Source organism: Coloeus monedula (assembly GCF_965178545.1).
Source record: "Coloeus monedula genome assembly, chromosome: 5".
NCBI lineage: Eukaryota > Metazoa > Chordata > Aves > Passeriformes > Corvidae > Coloeus > Coloeus monedula.
The window spans coordinates 10,525,535-10,552,845 of NC_138785.1; the positions used below are offsets into that span (position 1 = coordinate 10,525,535).

At 44.3% G+C, this 27,311-nt stretch overlaps 1 protein-coding gene and 1 long non-coding RNA gene across 6 annotated transcripts in view; one reads left to right on the forward strand and one right to left on the reverse strand.

Moving 5' to 3' along the window:
- Positions 1-8,316, reverse strand: part of ELF2 (E74 like ETS transcription factor 2) — a 36,777-nt gene extending 28,461 nt beyond the window's left edge. Inside the window, exons 1-3 of one of the 2 annotated variants that reach the window (XM_082281870.1) lie at positions 8,144-8,316; positions 2,278-2,473; positions 1,141-1,306 (exon numbers count right to left, since the gene is read on the reverse strand). In XM_082281870.1, coding sequence (XP_082137996.1) covers positions 1,141-1,306; positions 2,278-2,349 — 238 coding nt within the window. In that variant the 5' untranslated portion in view covers positions 2,350-2,473; positions 8,144-8,316. Of the gene's footprint in view, positions 1-1,140; positions 1,307-2,277; positions 2,474-7,536; positions 7,682-8,143 lie in introns of those variants that run through there. The other variant, XM_082281871.1, reaches the window with a different exon arrangement.
- Positions 8,317-14,244: 5,928 nt separating this feature from the next.
- LOC309573121 lies at positions 14,245-27,311 on the forward strand. 4 transcript variants are annotated; one of them, XR_014226402.1, is made up of 3 exons: positions 14,245-15,149; positions 18,111-22,709; positions 23,673-27,311. It is a non-coding gene; the product is annotated as an uncharacterized lncRNA (long non-coding RNA). The 4 variants fall into 4 exon arrangements; XR_014226403.1 differs by having other exon boundaries at positions 14,256-14,338; XR_014226404.1 differs by lacking the exon at positions 14,245-15,149 and having other exon boundaries at positions 16,110-21,535; positions 22,000-22,709.

Below are 27,311 nucleotides of genomic sequence, written 5' to 3' on the forward strand. Positions count from 1 at the left end.
TGGGAAAGGTTCAGCTAACAGCAAGGTAAAAAACAGGCCACATGACCAGAGAGCGGGTTGTATGGCTGGCATGTGGTCGGCCTCGCGTGTGAGGCAGTGATTGGTTGGGGAGACGTGTGGATATCACGTGATCAGAGAGCTGATTGAGTAAAGGGATGCATGAACAGTGACACCACAGTAGCAGGCAGCCAATGTGCGCTTCTTTTGGTTAAGTTTAGAACATAAAAAGGCTTGGTTTGTTACAATAAACCATCTTCTTTGGAGCAAGCAAGGAGGTGCGTGTGTCTTTGTTCCCCATTGCTACAAGAAGCAACACAAGAGAGCAAGAGGGAAGGATAGCAGGAATCACAGCCCAACAGTCAGATGTAATTAGGCTGCTATACCAGCACAACTTTTGCTTCCACAGACACTTTAAACATACTGAGCTGCTCCTCGGAAAATGCAAACCTCCTGATTGTGTTCTTCGGAGAGAGGGTGTACAGAAAGATTTGTGCTTATCACTGGAAAGTTCAGCTTTCACAGCGAAGCTCCACTCCTTCCTTCATTCCTAACTTGTTATTTTATAGATGAGATAATTTCAATCTATTAGGCTTTTTGCCCATAATGGGACAGCCCAACTCCATTCCCCCTAGCCACCCACTCCTGCCACCTAACTAGCCATAATACAGCTCTGCACCAAAACGGCAGGATAGGAAGGGACAGGCAGGAAGGGGCAAGAGTTGGAAGATGGGGTAAATAGAGCCATGCAGTCCCTATTTCCAGCTGCCATGCAGTTGTGTGGCTCACACATAGTGTAAAACTGAATTCTAACCGGCTTCCTGGCTCAGCTGATTTTTAAAAACTCCAAGTTCAGTTGTCTAGGAAACTCCCTGCATAAGTACATAGCAAAGACATAAATGAAAATCTGTCTGCTCATGAGGGAGGAGACACAGTGTTAGAATGCAGCACCATGAATGTAACATGACATTTTTACCTGCCAACATGGTTCTGTCATCACTGAAGCCTAAGCAAAACTAAGCTTAGAGGAAATAGATGTGAACCCAGGTCAAGACCTCCCTCCTGTGGCTAAACACGTCACATTCCTTGGGGATTTCTAAAAGTACAAAAACCTCATGGAAGAAAAAAATTAAGTAAGTCTACCTGTTTCCACAGTTTCAGTCTCAATTTCTTGTTCCTCTGCTACATCTTGCATCAGGTAAGTCTCATCATCATAAACCAGGACCTGAGCAGCGTAACCCTGTTCTAGTCTGGCACTAGGAACTGGCTCCACAATCACTGCAGGGAATTCAGAGACTGGCTCATTTTCCTATAGAAAGGAAAAAAAAAGGAAAGAAAAGAAAAAAAAATGCTCTAAATACTGCACTATTAAACTCTATGTCAATATTTTCCTCTTATGTTCTTACCTTCTTTATGGAATAATAATAATTTTAAATATTTTTAAAGGAAATTTTCTTCCAAAGCAAGAGATTAAAAGAATAAAAGACAGCTATCAGCCATCAGAGGGTGCTTTCTAAATCTCACAGATATTTTCCTGGGTTTAAGGACTTAAAATTTAAACCAGCAGACAGCTTTAAGATACTAGAAAAGAGCACACTTTCTAATGAAGACACTCAGCTGTGGGAAGTGTTTCTCCTCCCTCTGCTTGATGTAACAAAGGCTTTGACTATGCACTGCAAAATACCTACATCTGACCTGTGTCTTATGAACACATGTTTTGGGTTAAGTACATAAGTTATTACAGAAGAACTGACTACTTCAAAGCCTATATGCTCATCTCTACTTATTTAAGGATCAAAATGTCTGTAAAAGCATATATAATCAGTTATAGTGTTGCAGAAGTAGAACACTGCCAGATTCTGTTTATTAAAAGCTACAGGAGAGTAGAATATATTCATTATTTATTGATAAGAATGCAAAACACGATAAAATATGCTGTACTGCCTAAGTTTAAAAGAGGTCCACGTATTGTTCTGCTCAACTTGTTCTATACCTCAAGACACATCTGAGATCTTTAAAGAAAGCTTAGTACAGAATATAATTTTGTAAACCCAGTCTACAGTTGTACTGCAGACTTCAAAACTTCTTGCTTCCACTTCTGTGATAACAAAATCTTCTATTAAAAGATACTTGAAAAATGGCTGCACTCTTCCTCCTTACACAACAATCTCAGATCCCTTTCATTTGTTTTCATGGCAAGATTACAGTGAATTTTTCTTCCAAATTAAGAGAAAAGGTTTCAAAGTTTGATAGTAAGTAAGTGCTATTTAGTTTTCTAACCTCTTGATTTTTTATTCCATTGCTGTCAAACTCCAGGGCAGGGCCTCCAGTGTCAATCACTACCGATGTCATGGTGCATCCCCCGAAGATTCTTTGAGAACTGTTCTCTCTCTCGAAGATAGTAATGCTGATAGCCTCAGGATATCAAAGGCTTGAATTCACAATCCACTGCTCTTAAACAGCTGGGCAGAGGTTACTGAAACACAAAATAATTTAAAGTTATTTGCATAATTTATACTCAAAAGTCTTCCAATGTTTATGAAATCTCTTGCATGCTGCATCTCTACAGCAAAAACTGAGATCAGTGCTTTCTAACAAAAGTCAGAATTTGGCCCAACATTTTTAATAAAACCCATCTGTTAGAAGGCTACAACAATCACTGAGGTTGCAAGAAAACAGGATCGTCTAATACGTACTGAAAACAAATTATAATCAATACTCCAATGGGCAAACTCAATGAATCTGCTTTTCAGTAGCAGGAAGCCAGCTTAAACAAAACTAATCTTGCACATTTAGGGAAAAACTTGTTTGGATTCGTGCAATATAACTGCGCTTCCTACGGGCAAGGTTACACTAACAAAAATTACAAATGCTGATCAAACAAATGCTTGCAAACTAAGCAAGGAATAAGCATAAGATACATTTCAAAAGAAAGAAAAAATATACACAATTTAGAAAAAAAAAATAAGGCTTGTTTTGCTCACATAGGCAATCCACTTTACATGACAAAGCATGACTCATACCTAACTATATTTCATTTGTAATAGCACAAACCCCCCCCCACAGTTACTACATTATTTTCCATTGTTTCATTTGTAAACCTAGCACCATTTTTTGATGAAAAAGAAAGCCAAGATCTCCTCTGCTCTCCAAACAAGACTTGGGCTGGAAAGCCTTTAACAGGTATCCCCTGGAGCCATATATACCTGTCACCCTCTAGATTTTTAGAACAAAAAGTCTACTCCTTACCTATCAATTATTCCAAAAATCTTTAAGTTCAGAAATACGTAAAATAGAAAACCAACTGTTTATGAGTACACTAAAATAATCAATCAGAAGAAAAAATTTAAAAATCTGTTTTATTGCAAAAACCTTTTCTTCTTCTACAGTTTTCCATTTATATACACAATAGAAATATTGCAAATTAATCATAACCCAAAATAGAAATCCAGAGAAATTAAATTGCATTTTAATTTGGAAGCCCAGACATTCCAACCTGTTTCAAACATCAGTATTATTCCTGCAACTCAGACTTGTAGCTACGTAATAGCATACCGTGCTTCATATGGTACCTCTGCTTAAGCACGTCACAAAGCTAATTTCATTCTCATGCACAATATTCATGCAAACAATCAATAATAATAAATAAATATTAATGCAAATAAACAATCATATACTAGACCACATCTGCTGTATATTTATATTTTACGTGCTATAATCCCGCACAGGTGGCCAAGTAACTGCCAAATTGCAGCAACCGAAAACACTCAATACTGTTTACAAGATCAGGTTCTCTCAAAAATATGTGATTTCCATCTCCTGGGTTACAAAAGGTTTAAATTACTTTTATGCTGATCTATCTCTACATAAATCACCAATTTCCTATAGAAATGAAGTTAAGGCAATAAATTAAGCATAATTTTGGGGCATAAATGATAATCTGAATTTTCCAGTTGGGGCAGAAATCCTAGTAAGGACCTCACAGGGGAAAGGAAGTACACAGAAGAATGCATGAGATGCTAAATCACAGCATGCATTAAAAGAATAGTATCTTCAGACTGAATACATGGATAGCCCAGCAAGGAACCCTAAGTCTTTATATAATAGGATTTGAACTTCATACTGACATTCAGTCAGCAAAATTTTCAAAATTCTGGCAGGGTAGAGAAAACAACAAGCCCACTTGTCAGCAAGTGAAAAGGTAAAAGAGTTTCAGTTCAGTCTGGTTTAGAAGTTCTAAGTTAAATCAAACACTCGAACACACCCATACACCTACATGCATGTGAGATTCCCACAGAAACAGCCCTTTCTGAATGAACCAGCATTTGTCTTCTTCTTCCCTTTCACTAAGTAGTATCTCTCTATGGAAGACTTTTTGCTTCTCCCTCAAATTGCAGTAGGACACTGAATCTATTCCCCATCCTCTCTCCAGCAAGTCCCAACTCATTTGATTCCTGTAAAAGCAAAAGCCTGCCTGGTCACTTCCAGGAATGAGCTCAGAAATTCACATTTCCCAAAACAAAGCGAGCCAAAAAGGCCAAAAGACAATTAGACTCAGAATCTTAAAGTAAGAGATGATTCAGGTTTGTAAGAGACCAGGCTGTCCCCAGTGATACAATTAGCCAGCACAGAAGCTGGTTCAAAGTACAGCTAGTTTTGAATTACAGAACAACCTGCAGAAAGATTAAAAATAAAACAAAAAAATGCACACTGCAAATGTAATTCCTCTCTGGATAGATGCTTACAACAAAGCAAAATACAGAATAACATCAGAGGAGAAAAAATAAATTTAACACTTCCAAAAAAAATTACCAAATCATATTGTTACAGCTCTGACATCCACTCCTCTTCTTCCTGGTAATGGCAAATTCGGAGAAAAACTAGTTCTGAAACATTTGGAAAAACCCTTACAACCACAAAAACATCCTTGCTGCATAATCTGTTATTTTTATACATATCTCATGGGAAAACAAAAACAAGTCTACATGCTCCCATCACCAAATAATAAAAAACAAAACCCCAACCAAACAAAAAATTCTGAATCTTGAATACTTTGCCTCAACAGCAAGAAGTTTCTATTTACCACTACAAAACACACAACAAAGACTCAAATTTTTTATAGCTTTCACTGGTCAAGACAACCAATTAGAGCAAGTCTTCAGAGGCTACAGGGCACTTGTCATAAAGGCTGCAAAATACCATTTCCTTCACATATTGAATAGTACATTTATCTGACCGACATTATGTATCCAAGTGTGTGCCCACAAGAAATCCAAATTGTTCTTGTATGTTACTAGCTTAAAACTACTGAAAATCACAACTGTGATGAACACATCCCACAAAAAACAGTATCTTAAGATGATTCCCCTATGCACAGCCACCTATCAACAGGAAAGCATACATGCAGCTCAACAGAATAAAAGATAATAATTGAAAAACAGTGTGGAAAGGATGGCAGAGAAGGTCATCTCTTCTAGGCCAGACTTCAAGTGAATTTATTTAGGACTGGTTTCAAGACAAAACTCTCAATATAAGTGTGCAAATAGCTTTAGCACACTTTTATTTTAACTATAAAAGAAACTAGCAAAAAAACCACCCCAAAACATAATGCTTAAAAAAAGATGCCCATACGTGAAAACAAGACAAACATGGAGAAGTCTGGGCAGTAGTGACCAGAGGCAGCTGCTCCCACAGCACTCAGAACCACCACAAGAGTACTTGGAACGTCTCCCTTTTATTCAGCTGGCCTCCTAAATCCTGAGGAGAGATTTATGCGGATACCTATACAGATGCAACCGCAAGCGCAGGACTCCAGCTAGCAGCAGCATCACACACAGCTTGTTTTTTTCAAAATAGCCTTCTTTTGGTTTAATCAAAGAAAAGTTAAGAATGTTGGCTTGAAAAATGAAGGTAGTTATATGTGGAGAAATACACCGGCCAAGATCACTGCAGAATCCCATTAACAAGAACAAGGCTTCCTAAGGGCATTAAGGTGTTCTTTCATAAGCAGAACCTCAAATACAGCAGTAAATGCCACTATCACTCTGATACATATAAACCATAGCACACTCTGTAAAACATTTCATGTCGACTGAAAAGTCTTTTTAAAGACATTTTCCAAGATCATATTTACAGCTCTTGTTATCTGATTAACACTGGCATGTGCAGAAGAAATGGGAAATTAGCTTTCTTTTTCTGAGACTCAACAAGTCTAAGAAGTGAAAAATTAAGCCACTGAAAAAGCTGTCTGAGCAGAAAAAAGCCCCTAAACTTGTTGCTATAGTCTGTTGCAGGGATTATATCAAAATTAGGATACAAAGTAAATCTTTATATTTACAAGGTCAGGGGAACATGCAATCCATGCAGTTTACAGTACAATTTACACCAAGCACTAAAATTTATAAAGCACAAATCAAAATAAGGAATGGGCAAGGTAGTCCTAGCCACTCCATACTTCCTAAGTTTTCATACAAAAAAGCAGTAATTTTATTGCTGAATGCACAGAAATTATTACGTTGGATCAAATTAATGATGCATCAAATCCAGTAAAAACTAGAAGACCTCCTGCCATACATATTTAATTTGATAATCTGAACATCCAAAGTTTGCTCTGAAACCTCAGTAGCTGAAGCTGATGAACCCCAAAACATGTAAGCTAGAAACTAGTCAGTTAGAAACTATTAACGTTCTGCAAAAAGCTTTGTGGTTTCAGCAGGCTTCTTCTGGACCTTCCCGTATCTTATCCTACTAGCAGGCTCTCTTCCCACTCCTCTCTATTTAAAGATACCCTGAAACCTTCTCCTCCCTCTGACAGAAATCTTACATATTTACCCTTATTTTGTACCTCTCTTTCCAGCGAGTTGATTGTTGGTCCTTCGCAATCATTTCCACTCCCCCACAAGCCAGAGTAGGGAGGAATTATTCATCGTTTTACATAATAAATTAGCAAAGACGATTAAATTAAATGGTGAGGATGTACGTTTTAAAAAAAAAACCCAACACACACACTCTAAAAGGAAGCAGTGTGTGTAAATTCTGTAATTAGCTTTGACAGGATATTCTCGAGGTCAAAAACTTGTAAGATTTAAGTTAGACAGCTTTATGAAGGCAAAGCCCCTGAATGGCTTATGAGACTACTGAACATAAAGATGTGTCTAACAGTCTAAAGTTTAGGCACCTTCTGAACCAGATACTACTGAAACCTGAGAGATGAAGAGTGTGTCACTGACAGCACCACACAAAAGAACCATCCTTTTCCCAGCACCTTTCCTAAAGCTGATCCTGTCTACTATAAGAGATGGCGTGAGAGGAGAAGGAAAAGCAGTAAGGATTAGACCCAGAACCTGTTTTTAAACTTACAGTAAGGTTGTGCTGTCTTTGCTTAAGAAGTTAAATGACTAAAGAAAAGTCCCAAGAAAGATAACAGTGACTAGCCATAAGGGAGGAAGCAGGAAGAATGAAAAACTGAATTATTCAAGTGGGGAGAGACAAGAGGGAACACATCCAAAAAGGTAACAGCTAAACACGAACTGGGCTCACCCAGCCACGACGTTTTACAGTCACGGTATAATGAAAAGTATGCCAGACTTCTGCTGTTTATCCGTGGTGCAAGCAGCGATCCCAGGGACGAGGCACGGGAAGAGCGATCACGCATGACATCGAGTGTCCAGCACGCCCGGGCTGCCATGTTCTCCCGACGCCCTGGGTAAACAAGGCGCTGCCCCTTGGCGCTGCCCCAGTCGCCTCCCCGCTCCGCCGCCGCCCCGCTCCCAGCACAGCCCGGCCCAGGAAGCTGCGGGCCCAGCCCGGGAGGCCGCACTGCCTCGGGCTGTTTACACTGACAGCGCCAGGCACCGCCCGCCGCCCCCTCCGGCGGGCGCGGACCCCGCGGGGAGCCGAGTCGGAGGGAACAGGGCGGCCTCAGCTCCTCCGCCGCAGCCCGCGCGAAACCGAAAGTGTAGCTGCGGAGGGCGGCTGGTGGGAGGTGCCGCCGGAGCGACCCCCGGCCCCACCACCTCGAGGCCATCTCACACACCCCGGCGGCCGCCCCCGAGACGAGACGGCCCCGCGGCCTCCTGGCAGGGTAGCTGCCGCCTGTCAGCGCCCGCCCGCGCGGCGGTGGCAGGAGCCGACACCGCGCCCTTACCGTGCCCGTGCGCCCGGAGGCCGCGTCTGTCGCCCGCCCGGGCCAGGAGCAGGAAGCGGCACCGCCGTCCGGGCAGAGCCGGGCCGGGGCCGGGGCCGGGCCGGGCCGGGCCGGGGCCGTCCCGCGCGGGAGGGGCGGGGGCGCAGCGCGCGACCTGCCCGGCCCGGCCGCCCCCCCCGCCCCGCTGTCGCCGCCGCCGCCGCCGGGCGCGCGGGGGCGCTGCGGGCATGCGCGGCCGCTCCGCGCTTGCGCGGGGCGCGGCGGGGCCGGGAGCGTATCCGTGAAGGAGCGTTGCCTCGTCTTTTCCTGCTGCCGGCTGCCGTGTCCCTAGCCGGTAGGAGTCCGTGGTCAGGACGCAGGGAGAGAGGCCGAGGAGAAGAAGGCACCGGGGTGTCGCTGTCCCTCCGTTGTGTCGGAACAGGTGCCTGCGCCCATAGCTCGCTCCGATCCTGCGAGCGCGGTGCTGTCCCGGCAACGGTTCTGCTGCTGGGTACAGGAGAATGAACTGTCCGTGTGTGTGGCCAGCTGCGGAGCCTCAAGCGTGCAGAACCAATTCTAGGCAGTGCTGAAATGTCCTGTCCTGTCAGGGCAGTGCTGAAATGCCGGCCCCCAGTTCTACCGCGCCGCAGCCGGCTCACAGAGCGCATGGGTTTGAAACCAGTCAAATTCGTAATCCAGTTTTTGTTGTTCCCTTGGAAGAACGAGATGCACTGTCAGACTCTGCTCACAAAGCAAGTATGCATTGAGACTGTCTTGATCTTGCCTGGTCCGAAGTTTTGAACAGAATTGGTGTTCTCCTTTACAAACATTGGGCTTCAAACATAATGCCCTTGGCATTTCACAGAAAAAAACAGAAGAGCTTTAGCTGAAGAGGAGGCATTACATTTTCATTACAAATAGAAAGAAACCCCTACATTGCCAGGGAGGTTTTCTGCAATGCAAAGCCACTTGCTGTAAGGAGCTCTAGGATGAAGGTTTCTGTTCAGACTGATTTGGGCCTCCTGTGCCTGTACATTGTAAGGGTCTGATTTAAGGATCTCCCTTCTGACAGGAGCCCAGCCCCTGTGACAGGCAGTTCAGTCACACACATCTGCTCCTCACCTCCATCTGCGTGCAAAAGTACCTCTGCTGCATCTCAATTTCCATCTGACCATCCACATACACTGCTCCTTTGACACTCTGTGCATCTCCTGCTTTACCAACTCTGATATCTGTGGATACAAAAATGCTGTCAGCAAGGATTTTCTTGCTGTTTTCTAAGTCCGTGAGAGACTGTTCTCTCTCACAGAAGTAGAAGTAGAGTTCTGTAAACAATGAAACACCTGCAGCCTTGAAAAGTCTTCTTTTAGAGTATAGTAGAAAAATATTTTGACAATGGATGTTTTAGGATTTTAGCCAAGGGACCCCAAGGGGTGGCTGATCCTTGTCCAATTAGACTATGAAGAATAAAGTCTATAAAAGAATTTGTAAAATAATTAAATGAATCAATCTTGCTGCACAATTCCTGCCTGCTGGATCTTCTCTGCTCCTCCCTATCGCTGCAGGACACGGTAATATACCCTAGGGCATTTTAATAGATACCCGGTCTTCAGCTTCTGCCTTCTGCATGTTACCACCCGCTGCTCTACTGCTCTGGCTCCTCTTCCTTATGCATTTGAGCTGAATATTTCTTCCCTCTGCATTTTCAGGGCATCAGCTTCCTTTCCTAAGGAAATAAAATCTTTAAGGGGTCTTTAGGCTCTGGAATCTGATTGACTTTTGCAGGTTACATACAAGTTGAGTTTTCCGGGATAAATAACATGGCCAGTTATTTTACTCAGGTATGGCACAAACATCTCCCTGACAATAAAGGTAGGTCTAAAAATATCATTCCTGTGCCCTGAAGCATGGAAACATTGGTGATTCTTTCTTTCCAAAAACATGTCAGGCATTACTAATAATAGATGGTGCTACCAGCAGCCTCTTATGTAAGTGGCCACTACTGAGGTGTAAATTTAAATGAGCTGTGGCTTTGTAGTAAAGCACACACCATAGCAAAATTAAGCTTTTTCCACGCACTAAGCCTGCCAGATGTGTAATAAGGTATACACTTGGCTGTTGTCAGTTACAGATTTTGCTCCTAGTTTATATTAACAAATTTTCAGTTGTCTGTCTGCTCTTCAAAAGGTAAGAGGTATCACTTTTAGGTCTTTTGTTTGCCTTTAAAAACAAGCCTCAAATTATATGGGGAAAAATGTTATCATTTATTAACAATATAGCTGACATCCACGTTGCTGCTAGAAATTATAATATTCAGTGTTTGCACATTAGAAAATGTAATTATTTTAATAGTGTAGCATGTAAATAGTGTCACAAATGTAACAAAGATGTAAAGCTAAAATCTCATTAATAGTGGATGATAGAAGATAGTAGATGACAATTATAAAATAAATGGGAAAAAAGAGCAAGTCAAGAGAAGGGTGGGGTATTGGGAGGAAAAGATTAAAGACTTCCTGGCAAAAATTGCTGTGTTACAGACTGGAAGCGTGTTCGGCTGGATGGAAATGTTAGCCCTTAATGACAGTTTTTTTGCAGCCTGGCAGATCTAAGTGCTGTCAGTTTCATCTTTAGTGCTTAATAAGTCCTGACTTGATGTGCTCACTTTTTGGGGTTTGATTTGGGGTTTATTCCTTATTCTTCTTCCCATGGGTCCAAGTAAAAACTCAAAAAAGTTAGAAAACCTCTTGCCTTGATCCTTTTCATGGAAAAGAGTAGACAACTTCATTAAAACACAGACCCACTGTCAGCTGAACAAAAGCCATGTACACCAAAGCTGCTTTGCACATCTCAGTAGCTCCTTCGTGAGGTGACATGGCCATTACTTAGGGGTGCTCTAAAAACAGACTCTTAAGTGGTCCTTTCTGTAAAGCTGATGTTCATTTTCCTGCCACCTGGCCTATGCAGCCCTCTTAGGTTGCTTTGCACATTGCTGAAGCTGTCTGTGCTAGCAGGAAAGAAATCTCAGGTGGGCTCTTTGGGATGGATATTTTGCTGCATGTATTTGTCACAAAAGTAGTCACTTTGCTAGCACAACTCTGAAACATTTGAGTGGTCTTGCTTCTATAAAAAAAAAGCCCTTGTAGGAAAAAAAGAAGTATTACATTGTGAGCTGAGAGCTCAAAGATTATTGCTGGTGGAAAAGTCTCACATGGAGGTGGCTATTTTGACACACTACTGATAACTGGAACCAGTCTTTAGTAGCAGTCCCAGGCAACACTGCAAATGCTCACTCCAGAAAGGGCCACTGAATATCCACTTTGTACATGACAAAGGAACAAATGTTTCCCCAAATCATGGGATCATGGAATGGTTTGGGTTGGAAGGGACATTAAAGATCGATCAGCTAGTTCCAACCAGCTTTTGGAGTTATTTTTGCAGGGATATGTGACCTAATTAGAGGTCTATAAACCTGTTGATTCACATATTTCTATTGCTGAAGATAAATACCAGATAAATAAAAGTTCCATCTGTGGAGAATTCCAGATCCAACAGAATTAAGGCAAAGTTTCAGACTTGCTGCAAGGTTTCTGTGCTATGAAGACATATGACTAGTGTCAACTTCACTCACATTTACTTAAACTTCCTATCTACCCCCCTGATTTTATTCATACTGTAGGCTCCTAAAGCAGCTTATATTTTACTGTAAAGGCCTTTACATTGCATGTTTAAGCCAAATATTTTCTGAATTCATTCCCTCTCATTTATAATTTTCCATTAATAACATACAAGCTAGAATAAAATAAAACAAAACGTCAAATGAAGAAACCCAAACACATACCTTCCTTTCCTTAAAGTTATAATGCTACTTTGCTTGTAAAGTAGGTAAGACCAAGAGGCTTCTGATCCTCAGCTGGGGTTGTAACACCACTAATTACATGGGAGTTATGTGATTCAGGCAGGGGAACAATGCAATGCCAAAACAAGCCTGTTTCAGGCAGGATTTTATTCTTGAATAAATTTATCTTGATTTTAAAAAAGAAAGAGTTACATAGAAATAAAGGACTAAGTGGTTTGTTGCTATATGTTAGACTTCAAAATACAGCAGTTGCAATATTTTAGAAAGAAAAAGTTAGAATCAGTGTGAAAGAGGACTTTACCTCATTTTCACTTAGAAAATACATGGGATGTACATGGCATGTTGGTCTTTTTAATTTAGAGGTAGCACAAAACAGAATGCCCCCTTCCTATACATGATAACCCTTTGGAAATTGTGGTGGGTTACAAGAAGAAATTCCATACAGAGACTAACCAGTTTGCTTTCAGTTATTTTGGTTTAAAGAAAAAAAAATTGTCCTCGAAGACATTTTTGTTTTTCACAGCATAATATTTCAGCATTTAAAACTACTTTTCATTTAGGAACAGCCAAGGTCTGCAATTCACATTGACAGTGGTGAGTGAGGATATCTCAGAACTGGTATGGAACACATGACTCTGTGAAGAGACATGCAGAAAGGAAGTGGGGTAGAAATCAAGCCATTAAGGGTTACTCATAAAGTAACAATTTCAGACACTTGAAAGTCCTTTTCTCTTTGTTTATAACTAGAACTAAGTACTTTGTGTAGCTTGCTGCTGCTGCTGCCTCTACTTACTTGTAGTAAGCGAAGAGGGGTGAGACTGCAGTGATTTTGATTTTATAGAACTTCATTAATAATTTAAATGGAAACAAGGACATTCACATCCAGCCTCATTGTGTTCCCGTAGGCAAGAACTGTCAAGCCTTCAACAGTTACTCCAGGTTGGGCTCCTTTCACTTTATAAGAGCCTCAACACCAAATACATTGCATTGGAAATCAGTCACTTACTAAAACAGTGGAATGAAAACTATTTGTATGATTTGGATTTTCTACAAACCACAAATAATAAAAAAACCCCAAACAAGTCAAGCCCTTTTTCTCCAGCAGGAAAAAAGCATACATTATTAATTTCTTCCTGTGTTGTTCAGCTCCAGGTTTTGGGGATAAGGGAATTCTTTCTCTGTCCCAGATTTTAGTACTCTTACTGCTTTTGATTTACTGCCCTCTTCTGCTTGATGATGTGAGTGCATGTTGTCCAATGGTTAATTATGCTCAATTACCCCTCACAGGAGAACATTTCCCACTAATTACTCAAAAAGAAAATAGCCTTATGGAGGAAGAAGGAAGCCACAAAAAAAAAATCACATTATGGGGCGGGTAATCAGTGAACCTCCGTGGGCCTCAGTAATTTAATTACATTATAGAGATAGAAAGAGGAAATATGATCTTGATACATATTACTGTCTCTCCTCTTCCACTTCTTCTCTATTTTTCCCTCTTTAATTGGTTTGCATACCACAGTCAATGCTGAACTGAGAAGAAAAGGCACAGGCAGCTGAACTTCCTGAGATGAAACACAGCAACTACAACATTGTATTACACTTTTCCTAGGGCACAAGCAGAGCTCATGCATATATTTTTTTTAAGATCTCTGAGTCATGAAGGTTTATAAATAAGGAAAACTATTTATCACTAAGAAACCAAGATTTTTAGGTAATTAAGTGACTGGATCTGCACATGAAACTTATACAAAAAATTAACCAACCACACAAAGAAGAGTTTTCTATTGCTCCGAAGTTTCCTGTTCGTTATGCAGGAGCTGTTGAGCATTAATCAAAATCAGCCTTTCAGAGCTTGCTAAAGCCATTATTTAAGTTGGGTAAAATGTCAAGACAAAGTGGAGAACATCTGCAGATAGAGAAATGTCCCGTCCTGCTGTAAGGGGAGTCGGGGAGGATTCTTTTTGATAGATTTCTTGGACGAAATAAATCACAAACGTGGCAATATTGTATCTGAGAACTGTTTATTGATAAAGAAAGATAAGTGTTCCTACCGAAGTGGGATAATAAAGGGAGCAGAGAGGGGAAAAGAGAGAAGGAGAGAGAAACAGGAGACAAGAACAGAATGTTACCGCTGTACCCCGGGGCGCCCCGTTGGCATCTGCTTGTCAGATAGAGCGTGTGTGCTACAAGCTGCGATGAGTCTGCGCGGCTCTTGTGATTGGCTGGGTGTGACTTCCAAGCGGCAGCAGGCTGCGTGTCCCTTCTGTCAGTGAATGACGGCTGCGGGCTGGCTTCTGAGCAACATGGAGAAGGCGGCGGCAGCAATGGCTGCAGGCTGGGTGCAAATGGCTGCGAAGCAGGTAGTCATGAGGACGGGCTGCCTCAGGGGGTGCGGACAGGAAAGCCAGGCAGGGAAGTGAATCAGGGGGATGGGAAAGCAGAGATTAAATTATTTACTAAGAAGTTGTTTGTTAGAAGCAATGCATACAGCTTGCCCAACACTTATTGTGCCTACCAAAGCAGGATAAGAAGATATGAGACTATTGATAAAGGGAAGGAATCTTGACCAAAGATCCTGGTTTTAACCTAAAACTAACTCAAACCAGTCTTGAAGTTTGGCCTTAGGCCAGGGACATAAAGAGCATGCGCAGGGAGGAACAGTTAAAAGTTCAAGATGAGGAAGACCCTTTACTTCATCTGAGGAAGACTCTTATTTCATCTCAGAGACCCCTGCCCACGACCACCAGACAACACTGTGCAAGCGCAACGCAAATGTAAATGACTTTTGGGCTCATTGTAATATGAAGAGAAGCTAGGCGGGGCTAGGCAATGAATATGTATAGGCGTATTGGGAAACTTAATTAATATGGAGCTTGTAACCTGACATATACCAAGCTGAATGCAGCTGTTAGCGTGCATGACTTTGGAGGAACTATCCCCCATGCGTCCCAGTGCTGGAATAAACATACCTACTTTACTACTTATTCTGGTAGTGGAGTCTTTCCTGGCAATCATTTTGGAAAGCAGCCAGGAGAAACTCTGTCTGACTGCAGGATTGGCTGAGGAGCGGACGTCCTAGGGGCACCCCAGGGCTTTCCTGGAGGAACTCCACCCCTTTGGCTCGCTCACTGTGAGGGATAGATAATGACCTGCTGAAACTGTGGATAAACGGTATGTTTTGCATTTAGGGTGCCTCTAAGTCATATGCGTGGCCAGGGCTGCTGGTAAGCCGCAAGGAGATGTCCCATGCACAGCGTAGTCCCTGTGTGGGTAAAGGTGGGGCTTGCAAGTGACTGGCTACGGGAGCCGGCAAGGGGAATTGTCGACCGATAGAGTGGCTGCCAGCGATCCTGAGATCGGATCGGGTGATTACGGGGCAGGGTCCCACCAGAACTTGTTACTGTATTGGGGAAAATATAAGAGGGACCCTGAAGTTATTACAAGTGAGTGTTGTGAATATTCTTGCTACTAGTAGCTGATTTGACTGTTGTTGTGTTGCTTATATGCCTGTGTGGATATTGGTTGTTACTGGACTGCTTTTATGTGTATGTGGCTATATATTAGTGTCTTGGTTTGAAAGACAGGTGTCTGCTAAGGAAGGCAGAAGCCTTCCTTGGAATGGCAGATGTAACCCCTTTCCCTCCGAGTTATTATAATTTTGAAATCAAGGGCTTTTAGGCAAAGATGTGGGAAAATAGGAATAACAGTTCTTTACTATTATATATCTATATCTGTATAACCAGTCAAACAAACAACAATAACTCTGGCAGTACCAGCAAACAATCACAAACCCAGTGCCAGCCTTCTCGGCTGTCGGGCCCTTTCCCCTCGGGTGCAGTTCCGCTCGCAGCCGGCAGGGGCGCTGGCGGCTCCCGGTGAGCAGGGCAGGTGCGATGGTTCCCCCGCGGCTGCAGGGGGCGCTCCGGAGCGAGCTCGGGGAGCACGCGGCACTGGTGCCCTGGGATCCCGGGAAGGGATGGAACAAAGGCTTCACAAACCCCTGGGCAGCCAATCCCGGTGTCCAGCCGGACTCTCGGGAACAGCAGGCTGGAACAGCAGGCTGGAGCAGCAGGGACGAGCACAAATCCCAGAGGACAGATGAGATGTATCCACGCGGGGAACCCCCCGGAGGTCAGGCAGGCAGGGCAAGCACGGCCACAGCGTAGCGAAGGCTCGAAGCAGCAGCAGCGGGGCAGGGTGACCACAGCCCAGCCTCCAGCAGGGCAGGGAAAACAGCTTTGGGATCCTGGCGTTGTTTCCAGCAGAAAAGAAAAACGGCCAAAGAAAAAGAACCAGCAGCTCCTTTCTCTGCAGCTTCTCTCTCCGAATGCCGAGAGCGAACTGACCCCACACCCAGGTGAAACAAAGGAGTAGCCAGGCCCACCCCACCCCCAATGGGCAGCTCTTTTTGTCTTTCTTAAGTACAGCCATTTGTCCCCTAGCAACATGCATATGGGAAAAAAATTCCTTTAACAGGAAAAAAACTAGGACTAAACTAAAACCCCACCAATTAGCTCGCCTATTCATTTGTAAATTGGAGACATGTATGTTGCCGTGTGTTGTTTGAATGTGTAGTATTGAAGCATTTGTTTGGGGTGGTGCTTGATTGTTGATTTTGGAATTGTGGCTAGGCGAGAGGTTAGAAGAACCCCTTCCCCTCAGTGGTTTGGTCTTGATTCTTAGGAATTTATAAATCCAATAGGACATTGGATAGAGAGAAGAGGCGAACGAGTTCCTCTAGAGGGAGTATACAAAACTTCTGCAGGAAGATTGGTGGCTTTAGACTGGGAGCAACCAGCAGCAGAGGATTTAGGTTTTGAAAGAGTACGTGGAATAGCTTGTTTTTGTGGATGTATCAGAACTTTTCATTCAGCGAGAGGGTGGCATGTTGCATGGGTATTAATACAGTTTAAAGTTTGTAAGAAGAGGTGGTACTGCTCTTCTGCCAGGCAGCAGAGCCTATGTTCTCAGTGCTATTGGAGGCACTCTAGTGAAGTTGATTTTGAGCCTGAGATTTTAAAGTGTGTGTGCAGAAAGTTGCATTTGGTACCTGAGATTTGGGCGGTTCAGGAAGAAAACTGGGAAAGAACTGTGAGAGAGTGCAAAGAAAGGTTTGGGTGGAAGTGAGATAAAACTAGGAGAAAGAGATAGAAACAACAGTGGCTAAGCAGGGAGGGAGGTCGTTGCCCCCCCTCCATCCCTCAGCAGTTATATGGTAGGAGGGTAGCCCTCGACTCTTTCCGTTCATTTGTCCTACCTGCACGAGTGATAGAAAGGATTCCCTGCTTTGTGTGTGTATATAAGAAGACTCCAGCCCCACACCGGCTGTGGGTTTTGCAGAAGTTGGAGATATTACGATTCTATTTATTTAGCAGGCAGAGATCCGTGCCCAGAGTGCTGGGAAAGCAAGGAACATTTTGTTTTAAAACTTTTGTGTGGCAAAAAGCATCACGCTCCTAAAATAGTAGCGTGCTAGAAACAGATTGGGAGGAGGTAGTAAAGGCTTTTGAAGAAGATTTTAAGTGGCAGTGAAGCAGGCTTGGCAGAAGGCATAGGAGAATTTATAAAGAGTGGCTTATACACTATACGGGTGACCCAGAGGCGGTGGGTGGCACAGTATTTGAGTGAACTCGAACTCTGAATAGGATGGGAACCAGACAGAGTAAGGAAATCTCCAGAGCAAGCCCGCTTTGGCTGTATTTTGGCACATTGGAAAGAGATAGTAGGAGCTAGAGGCACAGAAAATAAATGAACTCTTATAAAATATTGCACCCAGTGGTGGCCACTGTATAAATTAGAAGATGGAGCAAAGTGGCCACCTAATGGAACTTTAGATTATAACACCTTGCTACAGTTAATGCTATTTCTGAGACGGGAAGGTAAATGGGAAGAAGTTTCCTATGCTGACGCTTTTTTCTCTCTCCGAAATCACCCTGAATGGCAGAGAGATTGTGGAATCAAACCCCCAGTGATCCTATGGTGTTAGCTCTGGAAAAAGAGAATAAAAATGGCTGAGGAAGAAATAAGCGGTGTTGTTCGTCGTGCAGTATAGGCCAGAGATGTACAAGGTCAGACAAAGTTTATCAAGCAGCAGCTCAGGAACAAGACGATGAACTAACTGATTTGCTTAAGCCTCCCCTTAGGAGATGGGAAGAGAATGCGGACTCGGAAGGAACACCAACGCCAACCCTTCTTCCCCGGGCAGTCCTGTCTCATCCTGGACCAGGAAGAAGCTATTGATGGCGCCCCTGAGAGAGGCAGTGGCACCTGATGGGAATACAATGTTGATTAGAGTACCTTTCTCTACTGCTGACCTAGTTGCATAGTATAACATTGCCAAAAATTACTGAAGTGATCCAGTGGGTACCGCTGAACACTTATGACTCATAATCAAACAGCATAATCCAGATTGGGTTGATATACAATTACTACTGGGTGGACTAACAGACATGGAGAAACAGTTAGTTTTGAAAACAGCAAGAGACTTGGCAGAGGACTATTACAAAATGCAACAGTTAGATATAAAAGATTACTTCCCACTCCAGGAACCACACTGGAGTCTGAAAAGAACAGCTGATTTAGAGAAATTAAAAAGTTATCAAGAATGGACAGCAAAAGGGGTGAAAAGGGCTATTCCCAAAACCCTAAACTGGTCAGCTTTGTATGCAGTAAAACAGGGTCCTTCCGAATCACCATCCAAATTTCTGGATCGTATGAGGGATGCGTCGCAATACACCGCTGGATCCTGAGACCAAGGTAGGGGTACAACAGCTAGTATCTTTCTTTCTAGGACAATCCACGGGAGGTATCAGACGTAAATTGCAAAAACTTCAGGGGCCAGAGGGGAGGAACCTGGAAACTCTATTAGATGCAGCTTGGAGGGTATTCAGTAATTGAGAAGAAAGTTACAAGCAAGGGATGAGGAAATTAGTAGCAGTAAAAAGGGAAGGAAATAGAGAAAAACCTAGACAGGGACCCCCCAGACAGAGACCTCCCAGACAGGGCCCACCTAGGGTAAAGACCAATGCGCAATTTGCAGAAAATACAGTCATTGGAAAAATGAGTGCCCAGAAAGAAGACAAGAAGACTGCCAGAACAGAGGAAACCGAGAAAGATGAAAGAAGATTGAAGAAGACCCGGGGATTCTACCCTAGCAGATCCACTGGTTATAATGAAGCTAGGGTTTAGTGGGGGGGGGGGGTCCTGGGTGCAGGGGAATCCAGCCAGAGTCACGATACGAACACCAATACGATTTGAGCATCGTGCTCCAGTTTTATTGTTTTCCTTCACCAAGTTACACTTTTTCTAAGTTCACGCCCCTTTCCCATCAGAAAGCCTCTAAGCAGCGGGGGAGCTGACCAGTGTATACCTTTTCCCAAGGCTGTTCAAGGCTGTCGGCTAGCAGGTGCCTTGCAAGCCTGTCTTCAGCCTGAGGCCCCGTCAGGGGTACTTCTGCAACAGCCCTGGGATGCCCAAGCTCTCCTGGGGTATCCTATGTCCCTGCTCCACAAGGAATTCCTCTACACTAGGGGAAAAGGAAAAAGAAATAGAATTTTTGGTTGATACAGGGGCAGCATATTCAGTTTTAAATAAAGCTTTAATGCCTGTGGGGGATGACTACATTGTGGACAGGGAGCAACTGGTCAATCGAAAAAGTTTATTTTTGCAAGCCGTTGAAATATAAAATTGGGAAACAATGGGGTATTCACAAGTTTTTATATTTATCCAATTCTCCAAAAGCGCTTTTAGGAAGAGATCTATTGGAACAATTGCAAGCAACCATCACTTTTAGGAACAGGGAAATTATTCTGGAGGTAAATGACCAACAGTATGTGGAAATACTGAGCCTAATATTAACAACTAAAGGCTCTCCAGAAGAAATTAGAGAAGAGATAATGAGTCAAGTGTTCCCAGGAGTCTGGGCCACAGATGTACCTGGGAGAGCCAAAAATGCAACGCCAATACAGATCAAACTCAAAGAGGGAAAACAACCAGTTAGAATTAAACAATACCCCCTCAAAAGGGAAGACAGAGAAGGAATTAGCCCAATAATTTTAAAAGTCTTACAGTTAGGACTGTTAAAAGAGTGCCAGTCTGATTTTAACACTCCTATCTTGCCTGTCTATAAACCTGATGGGTCGTAGTGGGTGGTACAGGATTTACGGGCTGTTAACTAGATAACTGAGGATCTCTATCCTGTGGTAGCGAATCCTTACTCTATATTAACATGCTTAACACCAGAGCTAACTTGGTTTACCATTTTAGATTTAAAGGATGCCTTCTTTTGCCTCCCTCTCCATGAAGTCAGCCAGAAAATTTTTGCACTCAAATGGGAAAGCCCTAAGAGTGGGAGCAAAACCCAACTCACGTGGACGGTGTTGCCTCAGGGATTTAAGAACCATCCCTCCCTGTTTGGAGAACAACTTGAAAAAGACGTAGAGTCCTGGGAAACTCCACCAGGAGAAGGGAAGCTATTGCAGTACGTGGATGACCTTTTAATAGTTACCCGAACAGAGGAAGCTTGTGTAGCCTGGATGGTAAGCCTCTTAAACTTTCTGGGACTCCAAGGGTACAGGGTACCTGAGAAAAAGGCTCAGGTGGTAAAACAAAAAGCGATCTGCCTGGGCTATGAAGAACTTTGGGGCAAGATCGCAAAGAAGCGATATGCCAAACCCCAAAACCCCAGACAGTGAAAGAGTTACGGACTCTTCTGGGGATGACAGGATGGTGCAGATTATGGATTTACAATTACGGGCTGCTTGTGAAACCATTATATGAGCTCATTACAAAGGAAAGCAGAGATCTCCAGTGGACAAAGGAGGCCATGCAGGCCTTCAGTCAGGTAAAGAATGCCCTCATGTCAGCTCCAGCTCTAGGACTTCCAGACGTGAGTAAGCCATTCTTTCTATTTTCCCATGAGAAACAAGGGATCACCCTGGGAATACTAGCACAGGACCTGGGCCCATACCGATGGGCAGCTGCCTATTTCTCTAAGCAGCTAGATGCAGCAGCCAAAGGATGGCCTGGGTGCCTCAGAGCTGTTGCAGCAGTCATGCTAAACATCCAAGAAGCACGCAAATTCACCTTGGCTCAGAAAATGACTGTGCTGGTATCCCACACGGTGTCCGCAGTGCTTCAAGTGAAAGGTGGGCACTGGCTCTCCCCACAAAGGTTCCTGAAATATCAAGCCATCATGGTGGAGCAAGATGATGTAGAAATAGTGGTAACTAACGTTGTCAACCCAGCTTCCTTTCTCAGTAGAAATCAAGGGGAACCGGTATGCCATGACTGCCTGGAAACTATCAAAGCTACTTACTCCAGCTGCCAGGATCTGAAGGATACTCCTTTAGATGATGCAGAAACCTGGTTTACTGATGGGAGCAGTTATGTCACCAGTGGAAAACAGCATGCTGGGTATGCAGTTACCACCTGCCGGGAAGAACAGAATCTGGACCCATGCCAACAAACACCTCTGCGCAAAAGGCTGAAGTAATCGCCCTAACCCATGCCTTAGAGATAGCAAAAGGAAAGAAAATAAACATCTATACAGACTCAAGGTATGCGTTTGGAGTTGTACACGCACACGGGGCCATTTGGAAAGAAAGAGGACTGTTAAATTCACAGGGAAAGAACATCAAACATGCACAAGAAATAATGTGGCTGTTGGAAGCAGTCCAGCTACCTGAGAAGGTAGCAATCATGCTGTTGGGGTTTTAGTTTAGTCCTAGTTTTTTTTTCTGTTAAAGGAATTTTTCCCTATGCATATTGCTAGGGAAACAAATAGCTAGGTGCTTAAGAAAAAACAAAAGACCTGGCTACTCTTTTTGTTTCACCTGGGTGTGTGAGTAGTTGGGACAGAGAGGAGTCAGCTTGCTTCGGCTGCTTTTCCTTGTGCTGGAAAGCCCTGGGATCCCAACGCTGCCTTCCCGTGCCCCACTGGAGGCCGGGCTGTGGCCACCCTGCCCTGCCTCTGCTTTGAGCCTTTCGCTACATTGTAGCCATGCTTGCCCTGCCTACCTAGACCTCCGGGGGGATTCCCTGCTTGGATACATCGCATCTGCCACCCGGGATTTGTGCTGGTCCCTGCCATTCCAGCCTGCCGTTCCAGCCTGCTGTTCCCGAGGGTCCGGCCGGACACCAGGATCGGCTGCCCAGGGGTTTGCGAAGCCTTTGTTCCATCCCTTCCCGGGATCCCAGGCCGCCATTGCCGCGTGCTCCCCGAGCTCGCTCCGGAGCGCCCCCTGCAGCCGCGGGGGAACCATCGCACCTGCCCTGCTCACCGGGAGCCGCCAGCGCCCCTGCCGGCTGCGAGCGGAACTGCACCCGAGGGGAAAGGGCCCGACAGCCGAGAAGGCTGGGACTGGGTTTGTGTTTGCTGTTACTGCCATAGTTATTGTTGTTTGTTTGGCTTGTTATACAGATATAGATATATAATAGTAAAGAACTGTTATTCCTTTTTTCCCACATCTTTGCCTGAAAGCCCTTGATTTCAAAATTATAATAACTCGGAGGGAAAGGGGTTACATCTGCCATTCCAAGGGAGGCTTCTGCCTTCCTTAGCAGACACCTGTCTTTTCAAACCAAGACATGTGCACATAAGGGCACATCAAAAGGTGAGCTCAGAATTGGAAGAAGGAAATGAACTGGCGGACGGAGCGGCAAAAGAAGCAGCAAAAGGTGAAGTAATGATGACTGTAGCCTTGATCCCAGATGGACAACTTTCCCTAGAGGGTAAGCCAACATATAACAAAAAGGACAAGAAATTGATTAAAGATGAAGGGGGAACATTCAACCAAGAGGGATGGGCTATCACTGCAGAAGGAAATTTGGTTATTCCCTCCTATTTGCTATGGTCACTAGTTAGAGAGGAGCACCAGAAAATGCATTGGGGAACAAATGCCCTATATAACTACTTAATTGGGAAAATTATCACTAGAAACTTACACAAAACTGTTGTGCATGTAACCTGACAGTGTAACCTTTGCCTCCAGACTAATCCCAAAAATATCCCCAAACCGAAAATGGGCCAAACTGGGAGGGGCCATGGGCCTGGACAGCAGTGGCAAATTGATTTTACGGAACTTCCAAGAAAAGGAGGGTATCGATATTTGCTAGTGCTGACAGATACTCTTTCAAGATGGCTAGAAGCCTTTCCTACTAGAACTGCTAAGGCTCGAGAAGTAACCAAAGCATTACTACAAGAAATAATACTACACTTCAGAGTTCTAGCCACAATATCCTCAGATAGGGGACCACATTTTATTTCAAGGGTGGTACAACAAACTAGCCGACATTTAGGCGTAGATTGGGAACTCCACACTCCATACCACCCCCAGTCGAGTGATCAAGTAGAGAAAATGAATCATTTGATTAAACAGCAAATTGTGAGACTAGGGCAAGAAGCTAATTTACCCTGGCCCCAATCTCTTCCACTTGCATTGTTATGAATTTGGACCAAACCCAGAATTAAAGAAAAGCTAAGTCCCTTCGAAATACTTTATGGGAGACCATATGGGGTACAGAAAGGAGTATCTACCCAAATAGGGGAAGAGGTGCTAGCCACCTATATGATTGCTTTAGACAAACAGCTTAGAGAAACTGGAAAACATGTGGCTGGAACCTGAAGTCGAGGCTTGGACGGTCCTGTACATGACATTCAACCTGGAGATCATGTGTATGTTAATTCTCTTACAGAAAAAACTCTGGAACCACAGTGGGAAGGACCATTTCAGGTACTTCTCACCACTTACACCGTGATTAAGATCAGAGTGCCTGGATTCACCATACCCGAGTAAAGAGGGCTCCAGAGGCCCCTTTGAAAGTGACCCCTGGTGATGATGAACTGAAATTGAAGTTTACCCAAACAAAATGAAAATGTTAGGATGGCACACAAGTATAACCCAGAAAACTGTTTTTTTCACAGTCATAATTCTAACCTCCAGTTGGAAAGTTATTCATAGGAGAGAAGACATACGGTCCCAAGCCTTTATGCAGTTTACTGGATTCATGGGGAAATATTCTGATTTAAAGGATATAAACCTGCTGACTGTGGTCATGCATGGAAATCAAGTGTATACAAAGCAAGAATGGGAAAAACAAAAAACTTGGCAGCTTCAGGGAACTGTAGGAGAAGAAATCAAAATAGGATGCCGAATGATTAACGGAACTACTCATAAAAAAGAACCTGAATTAGTGTTTCAGCTACTCCTACAGACAAACATAATGAAATCTGTAGTCATTCAAGTGAAGTAGATTGTTGGTTGTTGGGGTTTTAGTTCTCCTCCTGTTTTTGTTTTTCTCTTAAAGGAATTTTCCCCATACATGTTGCCAGGGGGACTAATTGCTGGGTGCTTAAGGAAAACAAAGGACCTGGCCACAGGGGGAAGGCTGCGTCTCTTTCACCTAGGTTTGCGGGCAGTCAGTTCCCGGCATTTGGACGGAGAGAGAGAGAGAGGCTGCCTCTTCGGCTGCTTTCCTTCTACCGGAGAAACCCCGGGATCCCAAGCCCGCCTTCCCTGCCCCCCTGGGAGCTGGGCTGCGGCTGCCCTGCCCCCACCATTGCACTCTGTAGCCCCGCCGTGCCCTGCCTGCCCAGATCTCCGGGGGGTTTCCACCGCAGCTCCTGAGTTTGGATACATCTCGTCTGCCACCTGGGATTTGTGCTCATCCCTGCTGTTCCACCCTGCTGTTCCAGCCTGCTGTTCCCAAGGGTCCAGCCAGACACCGGGATCGGCTGCCCAGGGGTTTGTGAAGCCTTTGTTCCATCCCTTCCCGGGATCCCAGGCCGCCAGTGCCGCGTGCTCCCCGAGCTCGCTCCGGAGCGCCCCCTGCAGCCGCGGGGGAACCATCGCACCTGCCCTGCTCACCGGGAGCCGCCAGCGCCCCTGCCGGCTGCGAGCGGAACTGCACCCGAGGGGAAAGGGCCCGACAGCCGAGAAGGCTGGGACTGGGTTTGTGATTGTTTGCTGTTACTGCCATAGTTATTGTTGTTTGTTTGACTGGTTATACAGATATAGATATATAATAGTAAAGAACTGTTATTCCTATTTCCCATATCTTTGCCTGAAAGCCCCTTAATTTCAAAATTATAATAACTCGGAGGGAAAGGGGGTTGCATCTGCCATTCCAAGGGAGGCTCCTGCCTTCCTTAGCAGACACCTGTCTTTCAAACCAAGACATTGGTATAATTTTACATTAGTACAGACTGTTGAAGTGGTTTGTCTTTGGGCCTAGGACAGTAATGGGCTCTCATTCAAATTCCAGATAAATGCCATAGCTAGGCCTACAACCTACACTGGCAATCGAATCCAAACCCAGGTCACATCACTTAAACCTGAACCAAAGATTTATGAGATTGGCCTTTATGTAGTGAGAAACACAGGCCAGCAATTACTGCTGTTTAATCCAGAGTGGTCTCTTAAGCATGTAGAACTACTAATGCAAATTAATATTTCTGAGGTCCAACCAGCCTGCTCCGCTTTAATACAAACATCCTTTGAAGGGTGGACAGCCTGGCTGCAGAAGCAAACCCCCCTCAAAGGCAGAATGCGGAGAGACCTGACTGGCGTGCTGGGAACAGGACTGGGACTTATAAATGGAATTGATTCAGAGAGACTGATGAATAAATTGGCCACGGCAACGAGTGACCTGACCAAATTAAAACAGCCCCTACAATCCGCCTTATTAGCGTTAGGAAACAGCCAATGGCAAGTCTCAAAAATACTCCCAGACCTCACAAAAATCAGCGACCTGGACCACAGACTGATATTAAACACACTTGGTGTAGCTCAAGACAATGAATCATTAGCCCTTAGCTGCATATGAGCCCAATTATGGATGCAATCAACAGCTTCCTTAATTATAAGAGAAGAAAATGAAGGTGTTTTCCCTATTGACATCTGAGGAGCTGTTTGGAATAATGCTACTAAATTAGAAAGAAAGCTCCAATCCTGGTGGACCTTGGTAAATTTCACCTATGACCCAATGACTAACATAGCTACTGCCTTTGTGCTTACTATACGTAATGCCACAGTTTATGTAATTTATCCTATTGTTGCATTGGGATTAAACTATGAAGGGACAGTTTTTTACCCCTCTGAACAGAGAGTATGGGCTCAGATGGCAGGAGAAAAGTGGCAAACGGTAAATTTAGAATCTTGCATCACACGGGAACAACAAGGATTTATCTATGAAAGTAATACACTTGATGCTAAAGACATATGTCTTGATGCAGAACAAGGCATTTGTCACTTTGAGATCCATCCAGACACTTCAGCAAAAGCTGTACTTGTATATATTGGTCAAGGTTGTGTGTGCTTAAGAACTATCTGCACTTTTATGATGATAGATGACAGTAATATAAATGTAGCTGCCAGGAATCACCCTAATTTTTGTATTTGTAATTTTGCCAAGATTGTTGGGTGTGATCTTTCGTATTTAGCACTGGTTGGGTCTCATCAATTGATAAGGTCTCACTACACCATATACCATAAATTGCTACCCACACCTATTGGGATGGACCTCACATTAATAAAGCAATTAGCGAAACATCAGGACCTAACTGAGATTTTAGAAGAAATCTGAAGAAAATGGGAAAAAGACCTTAGTCACTGTTGGGGTTTTAGTTTAGTCTTAGTTTTTTTCCTGTTAAAGGAATTTTCTCCCATATGCATGTTGCTAGGGGACAAATAGCTGTACTTAAGAAAGACAAAGAGGAAGTGGGGTGGGCCTGGCTACTCCTTTGTCTACACCTGGGTGTGGGGTCAGTTCGCTCTGAGCGTCAGGAGAGAGAAGCTGCAGAGAAAGGAGCTGCTGCTTCTGTCTTTTTGGCCATTTTCTTCCTGCTGGAAACAACGCCGGAACCCCAAAAGCCACTTTCCCTGCCCTGCTGGAGGCCGAGCTGTGGCTGCCCTGCCCCGCTGCTGCTTCGAGCTTTCGCTACGCTGTAGCCCTGCTCGCCCTGCCTGCCTGGGCCTCCGTGGGGTTCTCCCATCTGGATACATCTCGCCTGCCGCCCGGGATTTGCGTTCGTCCCTGCCGCTCCAGCCTGCCGCTCCAGCCTGCCGCTCTAGCCTGCCTTTCCAGCCTGCTGTTCCCAAGGGTCCAGGATCAGCTGCCCAGTGGTTTGTGAAGCCTTTGTTCCTTCCCTTCCCGGGATCCCAGGCCGCCATTGCCGCGTGCTCCCCGAGCTCGCTCCGGAGCGCCCCCTGCAGCCGCGGGGGAACCATCGCACCTGCCCTGCTCACCGGGAGCCGCCAGCGCCCCTGCCGGCTGCGAGCGGAACTGCACCCGAGGGGAAAGGGCCCGACAGCCGAGAAGGCTGGGACTGGGTTT